The following is a 23,801-nucleotide window of genomic DNA, read 5'->3' as shown; positions in this document are numbered from 1 at the left end:
AATTCGACACAGTTAAGTGCCAAAAACCTTGTAATTAACTACGATGGCCAAAATCTGTTGTGTGTCCCGGTATGTTTATTTTACACCTGCAACGTTAGGTTAGTAGCGGGCAGACACGGAGAGAAGAGAAGAATGCTCAATGGAGAGGCATAGAAAGCAGTTGCTTCGCGAGGTATCTGTACCTGAAAATACATGATCTAAGTGATTGATAGTTTGTATTCAGTAGTCATAAAAATATGCCTTATTTACTTTGAAGAACTACATAATAGTGATTTTGTCAGACAGCGTAGACAGCAGCTCTATAGAGATGAGATGTTGACTTGGAATGAAATAATGAAGTCATCAATAAAACAAATGTAATATACACAACAACTGAAATACTGAGTTAAAGTAATGTGAGTTACTTAATGTAAAAAAAAATATAATCTAAAGCGAAATCCACTATATATTGTTTTTAATAATTTAAATGAAACTGAACCGACCACTAAAACCATTAGGAACACCTGCTCTTTCCATGACAGACTGACCAGGTGAATCCTAGTGAAAGCTATGATCCCTTATTGATGTCACCTGTTAAATCCACCAATCAGTGTAGATGAAGGTAAGGAGACAGGTTAAAAAATGATTTTTAAGCATTAAGACAACTGAGACATGGATTGTGTATGTGTGCCATTCAGAGGGTGAATGGACAAGACAAAATATTTAATTGCCTTGTAATGGGGTATGGTAGTATGTGCCAGGCCCACCAGTTTGAGTGTTCCAAGAACTGCAACGCTGCTGAGTTTTTCATGCTCAACAGTTTCCCGTGTGTATCAAGGATGGTCCTCCACCCAAAGGACATCCAGCCAACTTGACACAACTGTGGGAAGCATTGGAGTCAACATCGGCCAGCATCGACACCTTATAGAGTCCATGCCCTGATGATCAAATCAGGTGTTCTTAATGTTTTATTACACTCAGTGTATATCATCTCTGTATGTGTGATTGGTTCTCACAACTACACAGCACATACTGTATATGATTGGATGCTGCTGTGTGAGGAGAGAGAGAGAGAGAGAGAGAGAGAGAGAGAGAGAGAGACAGCCGGACAGACAACGAGAGAGAGCAAGAGAGACAGAGAAAGACGCAGAGGGAGACAGAGAGCCAGAGAGACAGAAAGAGACAGAGCAAGAGAGACAGAGAGAGACAAAAAGAGACAGAGAGAGGCGGAAAGAGAAAGAGATGAAAATAGACAGTCACGACTCTTCATTCAGCCTCAGATGCTGCGCTGTTGCTTTGATGTGCACACACACACACACACACACACACACACACACACCACAAAATCTCCTTCCTCTGATGACCTCACAGGATTAACAGAGTGCTACTTGCAATGCACAGTGTACACACACACACACACACACACAAACACACACACACACATCCCAAGGCCTCTCAATTTAGACGTGGTTACCTCTCACTCAAATATAACCTCAAAGTTCTCTCTCTGAACCTCTCTCTCTCACTTTTATTTTTCTCTCTCTTTCTGTTCTTTTCTCATTAGTCATCGCAGCATTATTTCACAGCAGGAGCCCTGTGTGTGTGTGTGTGTGTGTGTGTGTGTCTGTGTGTGTGTGTGTGTGCGTGCGTGCGTGCGTGTGTGTGCGTGCGTGCGTGCGCAGGGGCGAACTGTGACTATAGGACCTAGGCCTTCAGAGGGACCATAACTCTTCCAATACGTTGTATCAAACCCCAACATCTAGAATATAACAGAAAACATAACATCCCTTAAAGCGCCCGACATTATATCCTCTGTAGTCAGACCATTGTAGGTCTAGTGAAGGAGGAGCAGTGGTTTATGATGGCACTATGAATGAATCGAACAGGCTTGGCCGCGCTTCGGGCTGCTACACATACAGAACCGGCATGGACACGACAGGAGAGCCAAAACATAGCCACGGCTGATAGACAGGAGACAGCTGTCACAGCATCAAATAGTGTTCGAAAAAGCAGGCCATTCCCTCCAGTAGGCCCCATGAAATCATACCAATACAAAAGCACAACCATTTCATGTCCAAAAGGAAATTAACAAACCAGCTATTACTTCCCATTGCAAAAAAAAATATTTTATCACATTCATCACACTAACCAGTGATCTAAAGTTTAAATGTAACAATGTTTCACAGTCATTATATTGCCAGCTGTAATAAAGAAAAGCAGTGCCCTTCACCAGATAATGCTCATTGTAAACAGTTTAAAAGTTCATCTTGAAAAGGGTGATGCTAACAAATTAGCAACAACATTTCTCCTTGAAGTTGATAACAGCTTCTGCAGCCGTTGTCGCCATCGTCACACGAATTCAACACACGCTAACTAACGTTGTCACACAACTACAACACAAGCTAGCTAACGTTGTCACATGCTACAACACAAGCTAACTAACGTTGTCACATGCTACAACACAAGCTAACTAACGTTGTCACATGCTACAACACAGGCTAACTAACGTTGTCACATGCTACAACACAGGCTAACTAACGTTGTCACATGCTACAACACAGGCTAACTAACGTTGTCACATGCTACAACACAGGCTAACTAACGTTGTCACATGCTACAACACAGGCTAACTAACGTTAGGGAAAGGAAAGGGAAAGGGGGATACCTAGTCGTACAACTGACTGCGTTCAACTGAAATGTGTCTTCCAAATGTAACCGGACCCCGTTACTAGCGTCAGCGTGGGAAAACTACTGCTTGCGGACTGATTATTTTCTCTTGCGTTCTCTTCTTCTTTTTTCAAGGTTTCATGGCAGACTACAATCTATTAGTGTATTGCTGCCACATACTGTATTGGCTGTTATTGTATCAGCCTTCTATTCTGTATTATGAATCAATTACCTCTTGCTCTCTCAGTAATGATGACTAGGCCAGTTATGGGTAACTGGTGGCCCGCGGGCCCCCTTTTTGTAGGCCCGCGTACCAAAGTAAAAAATGTTTTAAAAAATAATGTTTTTTTTATATAATTTAATTTATTTAGGAACTCAGTCGTGGCCCCAACTTACTGTTGAGAGTTAGAGTAATAGAATACACATTGTTTATTTTCAATCACTCAATTAGTGAACATTTAAAGTTTGGTCCACTACTATTACATTAAACTACTATAAAAAAAAATTTTGGGGGGGGGGGGGGGGGAGATAAGTTAGTCTAGGGGCCAGCTATCTAAACTTGTAGTAAGCATGGTTGAATTACTGACCGGGGTGGGACCCATCGATCATCAGTTATCATTTTAACAACTACACATTTTTCTCTCCGCCCCATGGCAAAATTTGTAGAATTGCATGAAATGAGTTATAAAATTGCTAAATCTTATCTCTACTCCATGGCAAAATGTATACCATTGCAGGAAACTTGCTTTAAAACTGCAACATTTTCTCTACAACCCATGGCAAAATGTGCAGATTATTTTTTTAAATGTTCGCTGTCATGAGGGGGGCTGCTAAAATGTTTTCCTTGCAAGGTGTGGGGGGGGGGGTGCGCAGACCCATGAGCCACTGTGGCCCCTCATGATGATCAAGTCAAAATGTGATTGGTTCATTCCACTGTCACTCCAAATTTCTGCTCTAATACAGTTGAATGGCAGAGGCCTTCTGTCCAGCTTCTGAAGGCCTAGCCAACTAGATGGCTGAGCTAACTAGATTTTTCTACCCTGATTGGATAATTTTTTCTATTCAGTATTAACCCTTCTCTTTCCAACACAAAATGAAGAGATGAAATCGGAAAATTATTACAATTATGGTAAAGATGAAATAGAAATTAAAATGAAATGTAATAAATAAATGTATACTTTAATATCCTTAGGCCTAGAAGGCCCTGCCGGTTCCCCACTGTGTGTGTGTGTGTGTGTGTGTGTGTGTGTGTGTGTGTGTGTGTGTGTGTGTGTGTGTGTGTGTGTGTGTGTGTGTGAATGCCTGCATGTGTAATTGCAGAGCTGAGTCAACGAGAGAGAAGGGGAGAGAGAGACATGGAGAGAAAGAGAAAGCGATAAGGAGAGAGAGGGAGAGAGTGTGATAAGGAGAGAGAGAGGGAGAGAGAGAGGGAGAGAGTGTGATAAGGAGAGAGAGAGGGAGAGAGAGAGGAAGAGAGTGTGATAAGGAGAGAGAGAGGGAGAGAGAAAGAGAGAGAGAGACCACATGACTAACAACATTGGACACTTTATGGAACACAAAGCCTTCACTATCTCATCTTGGAATATCCAAGGCCTGAGGTCATCTGCCTTTGGCCTAAAGAGCAGGAACCTGGACTTCACCAAAGAAATCAGAAATACAGACATTGTCATTCTACAAGAAACATGGTATAGAGGAGATGGACCCACTGGTTTCCCTCTAGGTTACAGAGGACTGGTAGTCCCATTCACGAAACGAGCAGGTGTGAAACAGGGAAGAGACTCAGGGGGTATGCTAATTTGGTATAGTGAAAACTCACTCTATTAAATAAATCAAAACAGGAACATTTTACATTTGGTTAGAATTATATATATTTTATCTCAACAAAGATAAATGTCCTCCTGTGTGCTACCCACTAGAATCTCCATTGGGACTCCTATGTACACTTATAGCTCATCTCTTGGCAGTAGTACTGTGGACTACTTTATCATTTTTATTTATTTAATCTTTATTTAACCAGGTAGGCCAGTTGAGAACACCTTTATTTAACCAGGTAGGCTAGTTGAGAACAAGTTCTCATTTGCAACTGCGACCTGGCCAAGATAAAGCATAGCAATTCGACACATACAACAACACAGAGTTACACATGGAATAAACAAAACATAGTCAATAATACAGTAGAACAGAAGAAAACATAAAGTCTATATACAGTGAGTGCAAATGAGGTAAGATAAGGGAGTTAAGGCAATAAATAGGCCATGGTGGCGAAGTAATTACAATATAGCAATTAAACACTGGAATGGTAGACGTGCAGAAGATGAATGTGCAAGTAGAGATACTGGGGTGCAAAGGAGTAAGATAAATAAATAAATACAGTATGGGGATGAGGTAGGTAGATAGATGGGCTATGTACAGGTGCAGTGATCTGTGAGCTGCTCTGACAGCTGATGCTTAAAGCTAGTGAGGGAGATATGAGTCTCCAGCTTCAGTGATTTTTGCAGTTCGTTCCAGTCATTGGCAGCAGAGAACTGGAAGGAAAGACGACCAAAGGAGGAATTGACTTTGGGGGTGACCAGTGAGATATACATGTTGGAGCGTGTGCTACGAGTGGGTGCTGCTATGGTGACCAGTGAGCTGAGATAAGGCGGGGCTTTACCTAGCAGAGAATTGTAGATAACCTGTAGCCAGTGGGTTTGGCGACTAATATGAAGCGAGGGCCAACCAACGAGAGCTTACAGGTCGCAATGGTGGGTAGTGTATGGGGCTTTGGTGACAAAACGGATGGCTCTGTGATAGACTGCATCCAGTTTGTTGAGTAGAGTGTTGGAGGCTATTTTATAGATGACATCACCGAAGTCGAGGATCGGTAGGATGGTCAGTTTTACGAGGGTATGTTTGGCAGCATGAGTGAAGGATGCTATGTTGCGATATAGGAAGCTAATTCTAGATTTAATTTTGGATTGGAGATGCTTAATGTGAGTCTGGAAGGAGAGTTCACAGTCTAACCAGACACCTAGGTATTTGTAGTTGTCCACGTATTCTAAGTCAGAGCCGGGCAGTGATCGGTTGAATAGCATGCATTTAGTTTTCCCTGCATTCAAGAGCAGTTGGAGGCCATGGAAGGATAGTTGTATGGCATTGAAGCTCATCTGGAGGTTAGTTAACACAGTGTCCATAGAGAGGCCGGAAGTATACAGAATGGGTTCGTCTGCGTAGAGGTGTACCAGAGAATCACCAGCAGCAAGAGCAACATCATTGATGTATACAGAGAAGAGAGTCGGCCCGAGGATTGAACCCTGTGACACCCCCATAGAGACAGCCACAGGTCTGGTCAACTGTCCCTCCGATTTGACACACTGAACTCTATCAGAGAAGTTGTTGGTAAACCAGGTGAGGCAATCATTTGAGAAACCAAGACTGTCGATTCTGCCAATAAGAATGTGGTGATTGACAGAGTCGAAAGCCTTGGCCAGGTCGATGAATACGTCTGCACAGTAATGTCTCTTATCGATGACGGTTATGATGTCGTTTAGAACCTTGAGCGTGGCTGAGGTGCACCCATGACCAGCTCGGAAACCGGATTGCATAGTGAAGGAAGGTACGGTGGGATTCGAAATGGTCGGTCATCTTTTTGTTAACTTGGCTTTCGAAGACCTTAGAAAGGCAGGGTAGGATAGATATAGTTCTGTAGCAGTTTGTGCTTCTACACTTGCATTGCTCTGGGATTCGAAATGGTCGGTAATCTGTTTGTTGGCTTTCAAAGACCTTAGAAAGACAGGTTAGGATATATATAGGTCTGTAGCAGTTTGGGTCTAGAGTGTCTCCCCCTTTGAAGAGGGGGATGACCGCGGCAGCCTTCCAATCTTTGGGAATCTCAGACGATATGAAAGAGAGGTTGAACAGGCTAGTTATAGGAGTTGCCACAATTTTGGCAGATCATTTTAGAAAGAGAGGGTCCAGATTGTCTAGCCCGGCTGATTTGTAGGGGTCCAGATTTTGCAGCTCTTTCAGAACATCAGCTATGTGGATTTGGGTAAAGGAGAAATGGTGAGGCTTTGGCGGGTTGCTGTGGAGGGTGCCGGGCAGTTGACCAGGGTAGGGGTAGCCAGGTGGAAAGCATGGCCAGCCGTAGAGAAATGCTTATTGAAATTCTCAATTATAGTGGATTTATTGGTGGTGACACGGTTTCCTAGCCTCAGAGCACTGGGCAGCTGGGAGGTGCTCTTATTCTCCATGGACTCCAGAACTTGAACAGAGCAATACTCAATCATGAGGCATCAAAGGCAAAGGAACTGAATAATATCAAGGAATGATATAGTTGGAAGGAAAGTAGTGTGAAAACCTACCAAAAAACAATTAGGCAACAACAAATTAAAACCCTTTTAGACAACTTCCTGGACAAAATGTTCCACTGTAATACTGAAGGTGTAAACTTGGCAGTATAAAACCTAAACAGTATATTTGACCTCTCAGCTTCCCTGTCAAATCTAAAAATGTCAAAACAGAAAACTGAAGAAAATTAACAATGACAAATGGTTTGATGAAGAATACAAGAACCTAAGAAGGACATTGAGAAACCTATCCAACCCAAAAAAACATAGAGCCCCAAAAAACCTGAGCCTATTCCTTCACTATGGTGAATACCTAAAACAATACAGAAATACACTACGGAAAAAGAAGGAACAGCACGTCAGAAGACAGATCAATGTATGAACCACTAATCTTTTTGGCCCTATAATATGATAACAATATTAATAAGCCTATGTTTCCCATGCCAGTAAAACCCCTTGAATTGAAGAGAGAGAAAGAGAAAGAGAGAGAGAGAGAGAGAGAGGGGAGAGAGAGAGAGAGTTTCTACCAGACTGTTTTAGCCTGTTTGCCACAAGTAGAATCGAGGGATAGAAAAAAAGAAGTGACCCTCTTACCCTCCTCCTCTCCTCCTCTGCCCCCCATCCCCCCCATCTTCCCTCTGTAACCTGTGTTAATGATACTGCTATCTACTTTCCGCTCATTAGCATATGCCCTCTAACCTCTAATGGACAGTGACTTGTGAGCTATACAGACAGAGAGACACTCCTCTAACTAATGGTATAGGCTGTTAATGTGTGTGTGTGTGTGTGTGTGGAATCCATAGGAATCAAACCCACAAAACTGGCATTGCAAGTGCCATGCTCTACCAACTGAGCCACACAGGACACTTGACACACACACACACACACACACACACACACACACACACACACACACACACACACACACACACACACACACACACACACACACACACACACACACACACACACACACACACACACACAAACACACTTGACACACAGACACAAACACACTTGACACACACACTTGACACACACACACTTGACACACATAATTGACACACACACACGCACTTGACACACAGACACAAACACACTTGACACACACACAATTGACACACACACACAATTGACACACACACACACACAGTTGATGCCACCACCACCATCATGCCACCACCAACCGGGCTTCTCTGTCTGTGTGTCTGTGTATACACTGAGTCAGACCCAGTCATAGTTGTGTCACGTTATTTTCTACTTAACTTTGACTCAAAAGATGTTTAACTGATTTTGGCTTTTACAGAGTAAAGAAGATCACATCGGACTTTACTGGCAGAGACCATACACACAACAGCTTGAGGAGAAATCATCCTATCAAAGTTCCTCTGTCCGGTGGCTGTGTTCTTTTGCCCATCTTAATATTTTATTTTTCATGGCCAGTCTGAGATATGGCTTGAGAGTTGAAAACAGCAGGTCTGGGACAGTTAGCACGTTCGGTGAACAGGTCAGGGTTCCATAGCCGCAGGGAGAACAGTTGAAACTGGAGCGGCAGCACAATCAGGTGGACTGGGGGCAGCATGGAGTCATCAGGCCAGGTAGTGCTGAGGCATGGTCCTAGGGCTCAGGTCCTCTGAGAGAGAGAAAGAAAGAAAGAAAGAAAGAAAGAAAGAAAGAAAGAAAGAAAGAAAGAAAGAAAGAAAGAAAGAAAGAAAGAAAGAAAGAAAGAAAGAAAGAGAGAAAGAAAGAGAGAAAGGAAGAGAGAGCATTAGAGAGAGCATACTTAAATTCACACAAGACACCGGATAAGACAGGAGAAATACTCCAGATATAACAGACTATCCCTAGCCCCCCGACACATAAACTACTGCAGCATAAATACTGGAGGCTGAGACAGGAGGGGTCGGAAGACACTGTGGCCCCATCCGACGATACCCCCGGACAGGGCCAAACAGGCAGGATATAACCCCACCCACTTTGCCAAAGCACAGCCCCCACACCACTAGAGGTATATCTTCAACCACCAACTTACCATCCTGAGACAAGGTATAGCCCACGAAGATCTCCCCCACAGCACAACCCAGGGTGGAGTGCCAACCCAGACAGGAAGATCACGTCGGTGACTCAACCCACTCAAGTGACGCACCCCTCCTAGGGACAGCATGGAAAGGCACCAGTAAGCCAGTTACTCACTCCCTGTAATTTTTTTATATTTTTTATTTAACCTTTATTTAACCAGGTAGGCTAGTTGAGAACGTGTTCTCATTTACAACTGCGACCTGGCCGAGATAAAGCATAGCAGTTCGACACATACAACGACACAGAGTTACACATGGAGTAAAACAAACATACAGTCAATAATACAGTAGAAACAAGTCTATATACGAAATGAGGTGAGATAAGGGAGGTAAAGGCAAAAAAAGGCCATGGTGGCAAAGTAAATACAATATAGCAAGTAAAACACTGGAATGGTAGATTTGCAGTGGAAGAATGTGCAAAGTAGAAATAAAAATAATGGGGTGCAAAGGAGCAAAATAAATAAATAAATAAAATAAATACAGTAGGGAAAGAGGTAGTTGTTTGGGCTAAATTATAGGTGGGCTATGTACAGGTGCAGTAATCTGTGAGCTGCTCTGACAGTTGGTGCTTAAAGCTAGTGAGGGAGATAAGTGTTTCCAGTTTCAGAGATTTTTGTAGTTCGTTCCAGTCATTGGCAGCAGAGAACTGGAAGGAGAGGCGGCCAAAGAAAGAATTGGTTTTGGGGGTGAGTAGAAAGATATACCTGCTGGAGCATGTGCTACAGGTGGGAGATGCTATGGTGACCAGCGAGCTGAGATAAGGGGGAACTTTACCTAGCAGGGTCTTGTAGATGACATGGAGCCAGTGGGTTTGGTGACGAGTATGAAGCGAGGGCCAGCCAACGAGAGCGTACAGGTCGCAATGGTGGGTAGTATATGGGGCTTTGGTGACAAAACGGATTGCACTGTGATAGACTGCATCCAATTTGTTGAGTAGGGTATTGGAGGCTATTTTGTAAATGACATCGCCGAAGTCGAGGATTGGTAGGATGGTCAGTTTTACAAGGGTATGTTTGGCAGCATGAGTGAAGGATGCTTTGTTGCGAAATAGGAATCCAATTCTAGATTTAACTTTGGATTGGAGATGTTTGATGTGGGTCTGGAAGGAGAGTTTACAGTCTAACCAGACACCTAAGTATTTGTAGTTGTCCACGTATTCTAAGTCAGAGCCGTCCAGAGTAGTGATGTTGGACAGGCGGGCAGGTGCAGGCAGCGATCGGTTGAAGAGCATGCATTTAGTTTTACTTGTATTTAAGAGCAATTGGAGGCCACGGAAGGAGAGTTGTATGGCATTGAAACTTGCCTGGATGGTTGTTAACACAGTGTCCAAAGAAGGGCCAGAAGTATACAGAATGGTGTCATCTGCGTAGAGGTGGATCAGAGACTCACCAGCAGCAAGAGCGACATCATTGATGTATACAGAGAATAGAGTCGGTCCAAGAATTGAACCCTGTGGCACCCCCATAGAGACTGCCAGTGGTCCGGACAGCAGACCCTCCGATTTGACACACTGAACTCTATCAGAGAAGTAGTTGGTGAACCAGGCGAGGCAATCATTAGAGAAACCAAGGCTGTCGAGTCTGCCGATGAGGATGTGGTGATTGACAGAGTCGAAAGCCTTGGCCAGATCAATGAATACGGCTGCACAGTAATGTTTCTTATCGATGGCGGTTAAGATATCGTTTAGGACCTTGAGCATGGCTGAGGTGCACTCATGGCCAGCTCTGAAATCAGATTGCATAGCAGAGACGGTATGGTGAGATTCTAAATGGTCGGTAATCTGTTTGTTGACTTGGCTTTCGAAGACCTTAGAAAGGCATGGTAGGATAGATATAGGTCTGTAACAGTTTGGGTCAAGAGTGTCCCCCCCTTTGAAGTGGGGGATGACCCCAGCTGCTTTCCAATCTTTGGGAATCTCAGACGACACGAAAGAGAGGTTGAACAGGCTAGTAATAGGGGTGGCAACCATTTCGGCAGATAATTTTAGAAAGAAAGGGTCCAGATTGTCTAGCCCGGCTGATTTGTAGGGGTCCAGGTTTTGCAGCTCTTTCAGAACATCAGCTGACTGGATTTGGGAGAAGGAGAAATGGGGAAGGCTTGGGCGAGTTGCTGTGGGGGGTGCAGTGCTGTTGACCGGGATAGGGGCAGAGAATCCCAGTGGAGAAAGAGGAACCGACCAGGCAGAGACAGCAAGGGTGGTTCGTTGCTCCAGTGCCTTTCCGTTCACCTTCACACTCCTGGGCCAGACTACATTCAATCATAGTACCTACTGAATAGATGAGTCTTCAATAAAGACTTAAAGGTTGAGACCGAGTCCGCGTCTCTCACATAGTAGAGAGGTAGGCAGACCATTCCATAAAAATGGAGCTCTATAGGAGAAAGCCCTGCCTCCAGCTGTTTGCTTAGAGATTCCAGGGACAATTAGGAGGCCTGCGTCTTGTGACTGTAGCATACAGTGGGGCAAAAAAGTATTTAGTCAGCCACCAATTGTGCAAGTTCTCCCACTTAAAAAGATGAGAGAGGTCTGTAATTTTCATCAAAGGTACACTTCAACTATGACAGACAAAATGAGAAAAGAAAATCCAGAAAATCACATTGTAGGATTTTTAATGAATTTATTTGCAAATTATGGTGGAAAATAAGTATTCGGTCAATTACAAAAGTTTATCTCAATACTTTGTTATATACCCTTTGTTGGCAATGACAGAGGTCAAACGTTTTCTGTAAGTCTTCACAGGGTTTTCACACACTGTTGCTGGTATTTTGGCCCATTCCTCCATGCAGATCTCCTCTAGAGCAGTGATGTTTTGGGGCTGTTGCTGGGCAACACGGACTTTCAACTCACTCCAAAGATTTTCTATGGGGTCGAGATCTGGAGACTGGCTAGGCCATCTGGAGACTGGCTAGGTTTTGTTGTTTTCAGTCTACTTCTCCCATGAATAAGACGTAACGCTTGTGTTCTTTCCTTATTGGTATGCTGATCAAATCAAATCAAATTTATTTTATATAGCCCTTCGTACATCAGCTGATATCTCAAAGTGCTGTACAGAAACCCAGCCTAAAACCCCAAACAGCAAGCAATGCAGGTGAAGAAGCACGGTGGCTAGGAAAAACTCCCTAGAAAGGCCAAAACCTAGGAAGAAACCTAGAGAGGAACCAGGCTATGTGGGGTGGCCAGTCCTCTTCTGGCTGTGCCGGGTGGAGATTATAACAAAACATGGTCAAGATGTTCAAATGTTCATAAATGACCAGCATGGTCGAATAATAATAAGGCAGAATAGTTGAAACTGGAGCAGCAGCACAGTCAGGTGGACTGGGGACAGCAAGGAGTCATCATGTCAGGTATTCCTGGGGCATGGTCCTAGGGCTCAGGTCCTCCGAGAGAGAGAAAGAAAGAGAGAATTAGAGAGAGCATATGTGGGATGGCCAGTCCTCTTCTGGCTGTGCCGGGTGGAGATTATAACAGAACATGGCCAAGATGTTCAAATGTTCATAAATGATCAGCATGGTCGAATAATAATAAGGCAGAACAGTTGAAACTGGAGCAGCAGCACAGCCAGGTGGACTGGGGACAGCAAGGAGTCATCATGTCAGGTAGTCCTGGGGCATGGTCCTAGGGCTCAGGTCCTCCGAGAGAGAGAAAGAGAGAAGGAGAGAATTAGAGAACGCACACTTAGATTCACACAGGACACCGAATAGGACAGGAGAAGTACTCCAGATATAACAAACTGACCCTAGCCCCCCGACACATAAACTACTGCAGCATAAATACTGGAGGCTGAGACAGGAGGGGTCAGGAGACACTGTGGCCCACTCCGAGGACACCCCCGGACAGGGCCAAACAGGAAGGATATAACCCCACCCACTTTGCCAAAGCACAGCCCCCACACCACTAGAGGGATATCTTCAACCACCAACTTACCATCCTGAGACAAGGCTGAGTATAGCCCACAAAGACCTCCGCCACGGCACAACTTAAGGGGGGGGGGGGGGGCGCCAACCCAGACAGGATGACCACATCAGTGACTCAACCCACTCAGGTGACGCACCTCCTCCAGGGACGGCATGAGAGAGCCCCAGTAAAGCCAGTGACTCAGCCCCTGTAATAGGGTTAGAGGCAGAGAATCCCAGTGGAAAGAGGGGAACCGGCCAGGCAGAGACAGCAAGGGTGGTTCGTTGCTCCAGAGCCTTTCCGTTCACCCTCCCACTCCTGGGCCAGACTACACTCAATCATATGACCCACTGAAGAGATGAGTCTTCAGTAGAGACTTAAAGGTTGAGACCGAGTTTGCGTCTCTGACATGGGTAGGCAGACCGTTCCATAAAAATGGAGCTCTATAGGAGAAAGCCCTGCCTCCAGCTGTTTGCTTAAAAATTCTAGGGACAATTAGGAGGCCTGCGTCTTGTGACCGTAGCGTACGTGTAGGTATGTACGGCAGGACCAAATCAGAGAGATAGATAGGAGCAAGCCCATGTAATGCTTTGTAGGTTAGCAGTAAAACCTTGAAATCAGCCCTTGCTTTGACAGGAAGCCAGTGTAGAGAGGCTAGCACTGGAGTAATATGATCAAATTTTTTGGTTCTAGTCAGGATTCTAGCAGCCGTATTTAGCACTAACTGAAGTTTATTTAGTGCTTTATCCGGGTAGCCGGAAAGTAGAGCATTGCAGTAGTCTAACCTGGAAGTGACAAAAGCATGGATTAATTTTTCTGCATCATTTTTGGACAGAAAGTTCCTGATTTTTGCAATGTTTCGTAGATGGAAAAAAGCTGTCCTTGAAATGGTCTTGATATGTTCTTCAAAAGAGAGATCAGGGTCCAGAGTAACGCCGAGGTCCTTCACAGTTTTATTTGAGACGACTGTACAACCATTAAGATTAATTGTCAGATTCAACAGAAGATCTCTTTGTTTCTTGGGACCTAGAACAAGCATCTCTGTTTTGTCCGAGTTTAAAAGTAGAAAGTTTGCAGCCATCCACTTCCTTATGTCTGAAACACATTCTTCTAGCAAGGGCAATTTTGGGGCTTCACCATGTTTAATTGAAATGTACAGCTGTGTGTCATCTGCATAGCAGTGAAAGTTAACATTATGTTTTCGAATAACATCCCCAAGAGGTAAAATATATAGTGAAAACAATAGTGGTCCTAAAACGGAACCTTGAGGAACACCGAAATTTACAGTTGATTTGTCAGAGGACAGACCATTCACAGAGACAAACTGATATCTTTCCGACAGATAAGATCTAAACCAGGCCAGAACTTGTCCGTGTAGACCAATTTGGGTTTCCAATCTCTCCAAAAGAATGTGGTGATCGATGGTATCAAAAGCAGCACTAAGGTCTAGGAGCACGAGGACAGATGCAGAGCCTCGGTCCGATGCCATTAAAATGTCATTTACCACCTTCACAAGTGCCGTCTCAGTGCTATGATGGGGTCTAAAACCAGACTGATGTTTCGCTCTGTCACCACAAACGTCTTCACCCCCCCCCCCATCTCTCTTTCTACCCTTCGCCTCCTGCTGGACGTGACCTGTAAGATCCCAGTGAGACAGCACACACGTTGTTTTTGTTGTTGTTGTTATGTGTCTCAATAAAGCATTAGAATAGTTGCAGGTTGATCGTTCACTAATGAAAGCAGACAGACTCTATTACTGCATCAGTTTTACTGTCTCTCTTTCTCTGCTTCCTCCAAGAGTCCCAAAAACATTAGAGCTCATCTGCCTAGTTTTACAATCATGTGCTGAGATGAGCTGGGCTGAGTAGGAATTTACAGTGTGTGTTTTAAGTGCCTAACCGTCGCTAATTACCAATCAAATAACCGTTAAATCGAAATATCTTTCATGTGCTCGCAACCTCAAAATGTTTCCCTTCACCAAGCTATTTATCCAGGAGCTCTGCCAGGAGTGTGTGTGTTTTATATTCTTTATTGCATGATAAATGTCCCTGTTATGCTCAGAGAGACTCTCTCTCTATCTTGCTGTCACACACACTTAAATGTAGACTTCGCTATACCTCTTCCTCTGAAGGTTCAGGAGTTTCTGTCTCTGTAACTAACTTCAGACAGGAGCAATTATACTCACTAACCCCCATCTCTCTCTCTCTCTCTCTCTCTCTCTCTTCGCCTTTCTCTCTCTATCTCTCGCTCTCTCTCTTCCCTCTCTTTTTCCGCTCTCTATCTCTCTTCCCCCTCTCTCTCTCCCTCTCTCTCTTCCCCCCTCTTAGTCACAGTGGTCAGGTATTCTGCCACTGTGTACTCTCTGTTTAGGGCCAAATGGCATTTCACTTTGCTCTGTTTTTTGGTCAATTCTTTCCGATGTGTCAAGTAATTATCTTTTTGTTTTCTTATGATTTGGTTGGGTCTAATTGTGTGGCTGTCCTGGGGATCTGTGGGGTCTGTTTGTGTTTGTGAACAGTGCACCGCAACCAGCTTGCTTAGGGTGGCTTATTTGAGGAAGAATATGTTGATTTGTTTAACACTATTTTGGTTACTATTGTACATGATTCCATATGTGTTATTTCATAGTTTTGATGTCTTCACTATTATTCTACATGGTAGAAAATAGGAAAAATAAAGAAAAACCCTTGAATGAGTAGGTGTGTCCAAACTTTTGACTGGTACTGTATATGTTGAACAGGGTGTGGTTCAAGCTGCATCCCTCAAATTGAGTCAAAGTATTCAAAATATTCTAAATATTGGGGAAGATGCCAGAACTGAGGATGACGTTAAAGAGTTTAAGTATAGCCAATTGGAATTTGTAGTCTGTATATTTTATCATTTAATTTAGGATACCATCCAGCACTACATGCCTTTTTGGGTTGGAGAGTTTGTATTTTGTCCTGTAGTTCATTAAATGTAATTGGAGAATCCAGTGGGTTCTGGTAGTCTTTAAAAGCGGATTCTAAGATTTGTAATGGATCATGTATATGTTTTTGCTGTTTGTTCTTTGTTATAGAGCCAAAAAGGAAGGAGAAGTGGTTTATCCATACATCTCCGTTTTGGATAGATAACTCTTCCTGTTGTTTTTTGTTTAGTGTGTTCAAATTTTCTGCAGTTCCTTTGGCTTTGATGGCTCGTGATTGAGTATTACTCTGTTTAAGTAGACTGTGATTTTGCTGTGATCTGATCGGGGTGTCAGTGGGCTGACTGTGAACTCTCTGAGAGACTCTGGGTTGAAGTCAGTGATAAAGTAATCCACAGTACTACTGCCAAGGGATGATCTGTATGTGTACCTACCATAAGAGTCTCCTTGAAGCCTACCATTGACTAGGGGCAGACCCAGTGTGCGACGGAGCTGCAGGAGTTGTGACCCGTTTTTGTTGGTTCTTTTGTCATAGTTGTGTCTCGGGGGGCATATGGGGAAGGGAATGCTGTCACCTCCAGGTAGGCCCCCTGTGTGCTGAGAGTGTCAGGTTCTTGTCCAGTTCTGTGTGAGTCTGTGTGTGAGTGCCTGTGTGAGTGTCTGTGTGAGTGCCTGTAAGAGTCTGTGTGTGAGTGCCTGTGTGAGTGCCTGTGTGAGTCTGTGTGTGAGTGCCTGTGTGAGTGCGAGTGCGTGCCAGTGTGAGTCTGTGTGTGAGTGCCTGTGTGAGTGTCTGTGTGAGTGCGAGTGCGTGCCAGTGTGAGTCTGTGTGTGAGTGCCTGTGTGAGTGCCTGTGTGAGTGCGAGTGCGTGCCAGTGTGAGTCTGTGTGTGAGTGCCTGTGTGAGTGTCTGTGTGAGTGCCTGTGTGAGTGCCTGTGTGAGTGCGAGTGCGTGCCAGTGTGAGTCTGTGTGTGAGTGCCTGTGTGAGTGTCTGTGTGAGTGCCTGTGTGAGTGTCTGTGTGAGTGCGAGTGCGTGCCAGTGTGAGTCTGTGTGTGAGGGCCTGTGTGAGTGCCTGTGTGAGTGCCTGTGTGAGTGCGAGTGTGTGCCAGTGTGAGTCTGTGTGTGAGGGCCTGTGTGAGTGCCTGTGTGAGTGCCTGTGTGAGTCTGTGTGTGAGGGCCTGTGTGAGTGCGAGTGCGTGCCAGTGTGAGTCTGTGTGTGAGTGCCTGTGTGAGTGCCAGTGCGTGCCAGTGTGTGCCAGTGCGTGCCAGTGCGTGCCAGTGCGTGCCAGTGTGTGCCAGTGCGTGCCAGTGTGTGTGAGCTTGAATTATTGGAATGGATTTTGTATCCTTAACAAATTACAGGCAGCCACGTCAAAATGATTACACCTGTGTGTGTGCTATGCGTGCCTAAAACACACATGCTATAGCAGAGGGTGAGCAGATTAAATCTTCATAGCGTCAGCAGCGTGATGTACAGAGGCACACTGCCCAGAGATGGTCAACCACACACACATACACACACACAGGCTGGAGAGCTACAGTGGCAAGAAAAAGTATGTGAACCCTTTGTAATTACCTGGATTTCTGCATAAATTTGACATAAAATGTGATCTGATCTTCATCTAAGTCACAACAACAAACACACACAGAGTACTTATACTAATAACACAGTCATTATTGTATTTTTATTGTCTATATTGAACACATACAGTGGCTTGCGAAAGTATTCACCCCCCTTGGCATTTTTCTTATTTTGTTTTCTTTACAGCCTGGAATTAAAATGGAGTTTTGGGGGGTTTGTATCATTTGATTTACACAACATGCCTACCACTTTGAAGATGCAAAATATTTTTGGGGTGAAACAAACCAGAAATAAGACCAAAAAAATTAAAACTTGAGCATACATAACTATTCACCCCCTCAAAGTCAATACTTTGTAGAGCCATCTTTTGCAGCAATTACAGATGCAAGTCTCTTGGGGTATGTCTCTACAAGCTAATCATATCTAGCCACTGGGATTTTTGCCCATTCTTCAAGGAGAAACTGCTCCAGCTCCTTCAAGTTGGATGGATTCCTCTGGTGTACAGCGATCTTTAAGTCATACCACAGATTCCCAATTGGATTGAGGTCTGGGCTTTGACTAGGCCATTCCAAGACATTTAAATGTTTCCCCTTAAACCACTCGAGTGTTGCTTTAGCAGTATGCTTAGGGTCCTTGTCGTGCTGGAAGGTGAACCTCCGTCCCAGTCTCAAATCTCTGGAAGACTGAAACAGGTTTCCCTCAAGAATTTCTCTGTATTTAGCACCATCCATCATTCCTTCAATTCTGACCAGGTTCCCAGTCCCTGCCGATAAAAAACATGCTGCCATCACCATGCATCAATGTGGGGATGGTTTTCTCGGGGTGATGAGAGGTGTTGGTTTTGCGCCAGACATAGTGTTTTTCTTGATGGCCAAAAAACAAAATTTTAGTCTCATCTGACCAGAGTACCTTCTTCCATATGTTTGGGGAGTCCCTCACATGCCTTTTAGTGAACACCAAACTTGTTGGTTTATTTTTTTTCTTTAAGCAATGTCTTTTTTTCTGGCCAGTCTTCTCGTAAAGCCCAGCTCTGTGGAGTGTACTGCTTAAAGTGGTCCTATGGACTGATACTCCAATCTCCGCTGTGGAGCTTTGCAGCTCCTTCAGGGTTATCTTTGGTCTCTTTGTTGCCTCTCTAATTAATGCCCTCCTTACCTGGTCTGTGAGTTTAGGTGGGGCGGACGTTTCTTGGCAGCTTTGTTGTGGTGCCATATTCTTTAAATTTCTTTATAATGGATTTAATGGTGCTCCGTTGGATGTTCAAAGTTTCTGATATTGTTTTATAACCCAACCCTGATCTGTGCTTCTCCACAACTTTGTCCCTGACCTGTTTGGAGAGCTCCTTGGTCTTCATGTTGCCGCTTGTTTGGTGGTGCCCCTTGCTTAGTGGTGTTGCAGACTCTGGGGCCTTTCAGAACAGGTGTATATATACTGATATCATGTGACAGATCATGTGACACTTAGATTGCACACAGGTGGACTTTATTTAACTAATCATGTGACTTCTGAATATAATTGGTTGCACCAGATCTTATTTAGCGGTTTCATAGCAAAGAGGGTGAATACATATGCACGCACCACTATTCTGTTTTTGTTTTGTTTTTTTAACACGTTTATTATTTTTTTCTTCATCAATTTGGACTGTTTTGTCCATTACATGAAATCCAAATAAAAATCAATTTAAATGACAGGTTGTAATGCAACAAAACAGGGAAAAAGCCAAGGCAGTGTAATATAAACATTCACAGTGTAGATTGGGAAAAGAATGTGAACCCATACGCTAATGACTTCTCCAAAAGCTCATTGGAGTCAGGAGTCAACTAACCTGGAGTTGAGATTGGAGATTTTGGGTTTGCTATTCACAAGAAGCATTGCCTGATGTGAACTATGCCTCGAACAAAAGAGATGTCAGAAAATATTAAGAATTGTTGCCTTGCATAAAACTGGAAAGGGTTACAAAAGTATCTCTGAAAGTCAGTCTACGGCAAGACTAATTGTCTATAAATGGAGAAATGTCAGCACTGTTGCTACTCTGCCTAGGAGTGGCCATCCTGCAAAGATGACTGCAAGAGCACAGCGCAGAATGCTCAAGAGAATCCTAGAGTCAGCCAAATGCTTACAGAAGTATCTGGAAGATGCTAACATTTCTGTTGATGAGTCTACAGCACATAAAACACTAAACAAGAATGGTGTCCATGGGAGAACATCATGGAAGAAATCACTGCTGTCCAAATAAAGTTTGCAAAAGTGCACCTGGATGTTCCACAGCATTACTGGCAAAATATTCTGTGTACAGATGAAACTAAAGTTGAGTTGTTTGGAAGGAACACACAACACTATGTGTGGAGAAAGAAAGGCACAGCACACCAACATCAAAACCTCATCTCAACTGTAAAGTATGGTGGAGGGAGCATCATGGTTTGGGTCTGCTTTGCTGCCTCAGGGCCTGGACAGCTTGCTATCATCGACGGAAAAATGTATTCCCAAGTTTATCAAGGTATTTTGCAGGAGAATGAAAGGCTATCTGTCCGCAACTTGAAGCTCAACAGAAGTTGGGTGATGCAACTGGACAACGACCCAAAACACAGAAGTAAATCAACAACAGAATGACTTGGACAGAAGAAAATACGCCTTCTTGAGTGGCCCAGTCAGAGTCCTGACCTCAACCTGATTGAGATGCTGTGAAATGACCTCAAGAGAGCGGTTCACACCAGACATCCCAAGAATATTGTGGAACTGAAACAGTTTTGTAAAGAGGAATGGTCCAAAATTCCTCCTGACCGTTGTGCAGGTCTGATCCGCAACTACAGAAATTGTTTGGTTGAGGTTATTGATGCCAAAGTAGGGTCAACCTGTTATTAAATCCAAGGGTTCACATAATTTTCCAACCTGCACTGTGAGCGTTTACACGGTTTGTTCAATAAAGACATGAACAAATATAATTGTTTGTTAGTTATTTGTTTAAGCAGACTGTGTTTATTGTTGTGATTTAGATGAAGATCAGATAAAAAGCTATGACCAATTTATGCAGAAATCCAAGTTTTTCGAAAGGGTCCATATACTTTTTCTTCCCACTGTACATATTTACTGCTCATCTATCTTTATCTATAACCACTAGTTTTGACTGCCGCTTCTTGATGTAGTCAGTGATCTAGACGTGTGTGTGCGTGTGTGTGCGTGTGTGTGTGTGTGTGTGTGTGTGTGTGTGTGTGTGTGTGTGTACATTATCTCTGTCTCCTGGTTAAAAGCTGCCTCACTCAGTTCACTAAAAGTTCACACAGACAGATAGATGGAGAGAGAGAGATGGGTAGGGGTAGAGAGAGATGGTAGAGAGAGATGAGTAGAGAGAGGTTGGGAAAGAGAGATGGGGTAGAGCGAGATGGGTAGAGCTAGAGAGAGATGGGTGGAGATAGAGAGAGATGGGTGGAGGTAGAGAGATGGGGTAGAGAGAGATGGGTGGAGGTAGAGAGAGATGGGGGGTAGAGAGAGATCGGTAGAGAGAGATGGGGGGTAGAGAGAGATCGGTAGAGAGAGATGGGGAAGGGAATAGAGAGGGAGGGGTAGAGAGGGAGGGGTAGAGAGAAGGAGGGGTAGAGAGGGAGGGGTAGAGAGGGAGGGGTAGAGAGAAGGAGGGGTAGAGAGAAGGAGGGGTAGAGAGAAGGAGGGGTAGAGAGGGAGGGTATAGAGAGGGAAGGTATAGAGGGGGGGGTAGAGAGAGGGAGGATATAGAGAGGGAAGGTATAGAGAGGGAGGGGTAGAGAGGGAGGGTATAGAGAGGGAGGGTAGAGAGGGAGGGTATAGAGAGTGAGGGGTAGAGAGGGAGGGTATAGAGAGGGAGGGGTAGAGATGGAGGGTATAGAGAGGGAGGGGTAGAGAGGGAGGGTATAGAGAGGGAGGGGTAGAGAGGGAGGGTGTAGAGAGGGAGGGGTAGCGAGGGAGGGGTAGAGAGAGGGGGGGAGTCGATAGGGAGGAGAGAGAGAGGGAGACAGGGAGGGAAATGAGGAGAGAAAGAGCAACACCCACACACACTCTCTCTCTGAGGATATGTGAACTGTGTCATCTTTAATCAAAAACTGTGTAGCCTACACACACCTGAGGCAGGAGAGGCTCTGCTTTCCAAGGAAGGGGTGTGTGTGTGTGTGTGTGTATGTGTGTGTGTGTGTGTGTGTGTGTGTGTGTGTGTGTGTGTGTGTGTGTGTGTGTGTGTGTGTGTGTGTGTGTGTGTGTGTGTGTGTGTGTGTGTGTGTGTGTGTGTGTGTGTGTGGACATGTTTCACTATTCTTCTGGGGACCAGAAGTTCCCACAACAGTAAATGAAAAATGTTGTGTCCTTGGTCCAAGGTCAAATGCTATTTCTAGGGGATTAGGGTTAAGGTTAGAATTAGTGTTAGTGTTAGACTTACATTAAGGGTTAGGAGCTAGGGTTAGTTTTAGGGTTAGAGTTAGGAGCTAGGGTTAGTTTCAGGGTTAGAGTTCGGAGCTAGGGTTAGTTTTAGGGTTAGAGTTAAGAGCTAGGGTTAGTTTCAGGGTTAGAGTTAAGAGCTAGGGTTAGTTTCAGGGTTAGAGTTAGGAGCTAGGGTTAGTTTTAGGGTTAGAGTTCGGAGCTAGGGTTAGTTTCAGGGTTAGAGTTAGGAGCTAGGGTTAGTTTTAGGGTTAGAGTTAGGAGCTAGGGTTAGTTTTAGGGTTAGGGTTAAAGTTAGGTTTTTAGGTTAGGGTTAAGGTTAGGGTAAGAGTAGTGGTTAGAGTTAGGGGTTAGGGTACAAGACTGTGCGTGTTTGTGTGCGTGCATGTGTGTGTGTTTGTGTGCGTGTGTGTTTGTGTGCGTGTGCTGTAAGCACTAGGACTGTATTTACGAAGATCTTACCCCTGTGCTACCTCTGCCCTCGTCTCTGTGCCACTGACAAACTACTGTGAGAGGTATGTGAGGGAGGGCAGTGGAAACCTTGTATTTACTAAACACCTCTCACTGACTGTGTGTTGGATAATACAATTCCCCATCATAGAATGATACAATATCAGAAGTGACTGGAGTTGAGATGGAACTGCTAAACTGGAACGCTGGGTAGTGTCATCACGAGCGGCACAGCGGTCTGAGGCACTGCATCTCAGTGCTAGAGGTGTTTCTACAGACCCTGGTTTGATTCCAGGCTGTATCACAACCGGCCATGATTGGGAGTCACATAGGGAGGTGCACAATTGGCCCAGTGTCGCCCGTGTTTGGCCATTGTAGGCCGTCATTGTAAATAAGAATTTGTTCTTAACTGACTTTCCTGGTTAAATAAATAAAACAGTCTCAAGGTCTTGTTGTGAGGTTGACCCAGCGAGAGGATTTTTACAGTGAGAAGGCTGACGAAGTCGGGGGATTTTTCTTGCCAAAGTGTGGCTTTTTATTTGGAAGGTGAAGAAATCATGTAGCCGGTGACTGTACACGTATTTACAAAAATAAATAAACAGGACGACCAACAAAAATGAGGCCTAATAAACTCAAAAGAAAAGCTGGGCTTCAATCCTGTACCTGGCAGCATGCCAACCTGTTACCTGTCTGTCTCTGACCTGCAAACAAAGAAATGACCGAGTTTAAATACCCATGTTGCATCTGACCAGTGGCAAGCCCTTACACAATCTGTTCGATTAACATTCAAAGCACATGAATACCATACATACATGTTGAGATAATAAACATATGTCTTTATACCAGCTAAATCCTCCTGCTTTAGAGCATGAATACCATCTGGGAAATAAAATGTATGTCCCGTCAGGATAAGTTACTACTATTCAATAACTATGTGCTCGAACAACGCCCCATTTACATGTCAATTCTCTGAACAGGAAATTAACTGTGTCCGTGGGGTTTGAGGTCAAGGCTCAATACAAACCAGTCAAGTTCTTCCACACCGATCTCAACAAACCATTTCTGTATGGACCTGGCTTTGTGCACGGGGGCATTGTCATGCTGAAACAGGAACCGTAACTTGCTTCCAGAGGCAGTTTAGAACTCGGTAGTAATTGGCACCCCCTCAGGAGAAGACCAAGAGGGCAACTCGGACATCGGAAACAGCCTCCGGCTCGGGAACAGCCCCCTCTGTTGGCAAGTCGACCTCTAGCACCTCCACTAGGAACCGCCACACCTGGCCCAGCCTCTCCAACGGATTCCTGGCTGGGTAGGCAGTGCTACCACGGCTGTGGGAAGTCCTTGATGGCACACTCAACGAGCTCAGCAGCCGCCCAGATCTGGTCGTCCTTGGCGTTCAGCTAGCACCACCAGTAATTAGCCGCATCATGCATCTCCACTGTCATGCTGCCGACCTCCATCTTGTTAGAATTTGCCTGACAACTTTTACTTCACTATATATTCCTAAAGAAATTACTTCAT

At 44.4% G+C, this 23,801-nt stretch overlaps 1 protein-coding gene across 18 annotated transcripts in view; it reads left to right on the top strand.

Moving 5' to 3' along the window:
- Positions 1–23,801, top strand: part of LOC110504742 (peripheral plasma membrane protein CASK) — a 245,582-nt gene that overhangs the window by 64,262 nt on the left and 157,519 nt on the right. The window contains exon 1 of one of the 18 annotated variants that reach the window (XM_090230390.1): positions 9,010–9,150. The exons of the other annotated variants lie outside the window; for them this stretch is intronic. Within the exon in view, the coding sequence (XP_090086516.1) occupies positions 9,137–9,150 (14 nt within the window). The 5' untranslated portion in view covers positions 9,010–9,136. Of the gene's footprint in view, positions 1–9,009; positions 9,151–23,801 lie in introns of those variants that run through there. 18 annotated transcript variants of the gene reach the window in all.

This window comes from Oncorhynchus mykiss, chromosome 3 (assembly GCF_057628025.1).
Source record: "Oncorhynchus mykiss isolate SJ-2025 chromosome 3, ASM5762802v1, whole genome shotgun sequence".
Lineage (NCBI taxonomy): Eukaryota > Metazoa > Chordata > Actinopteri > Salmoniformes > Salmonidae > Oncorhynchus > Oncorhynchus mykiss.
This window is presented reverse-complemented; position numbering and strand designations above follow the sequence as displayed.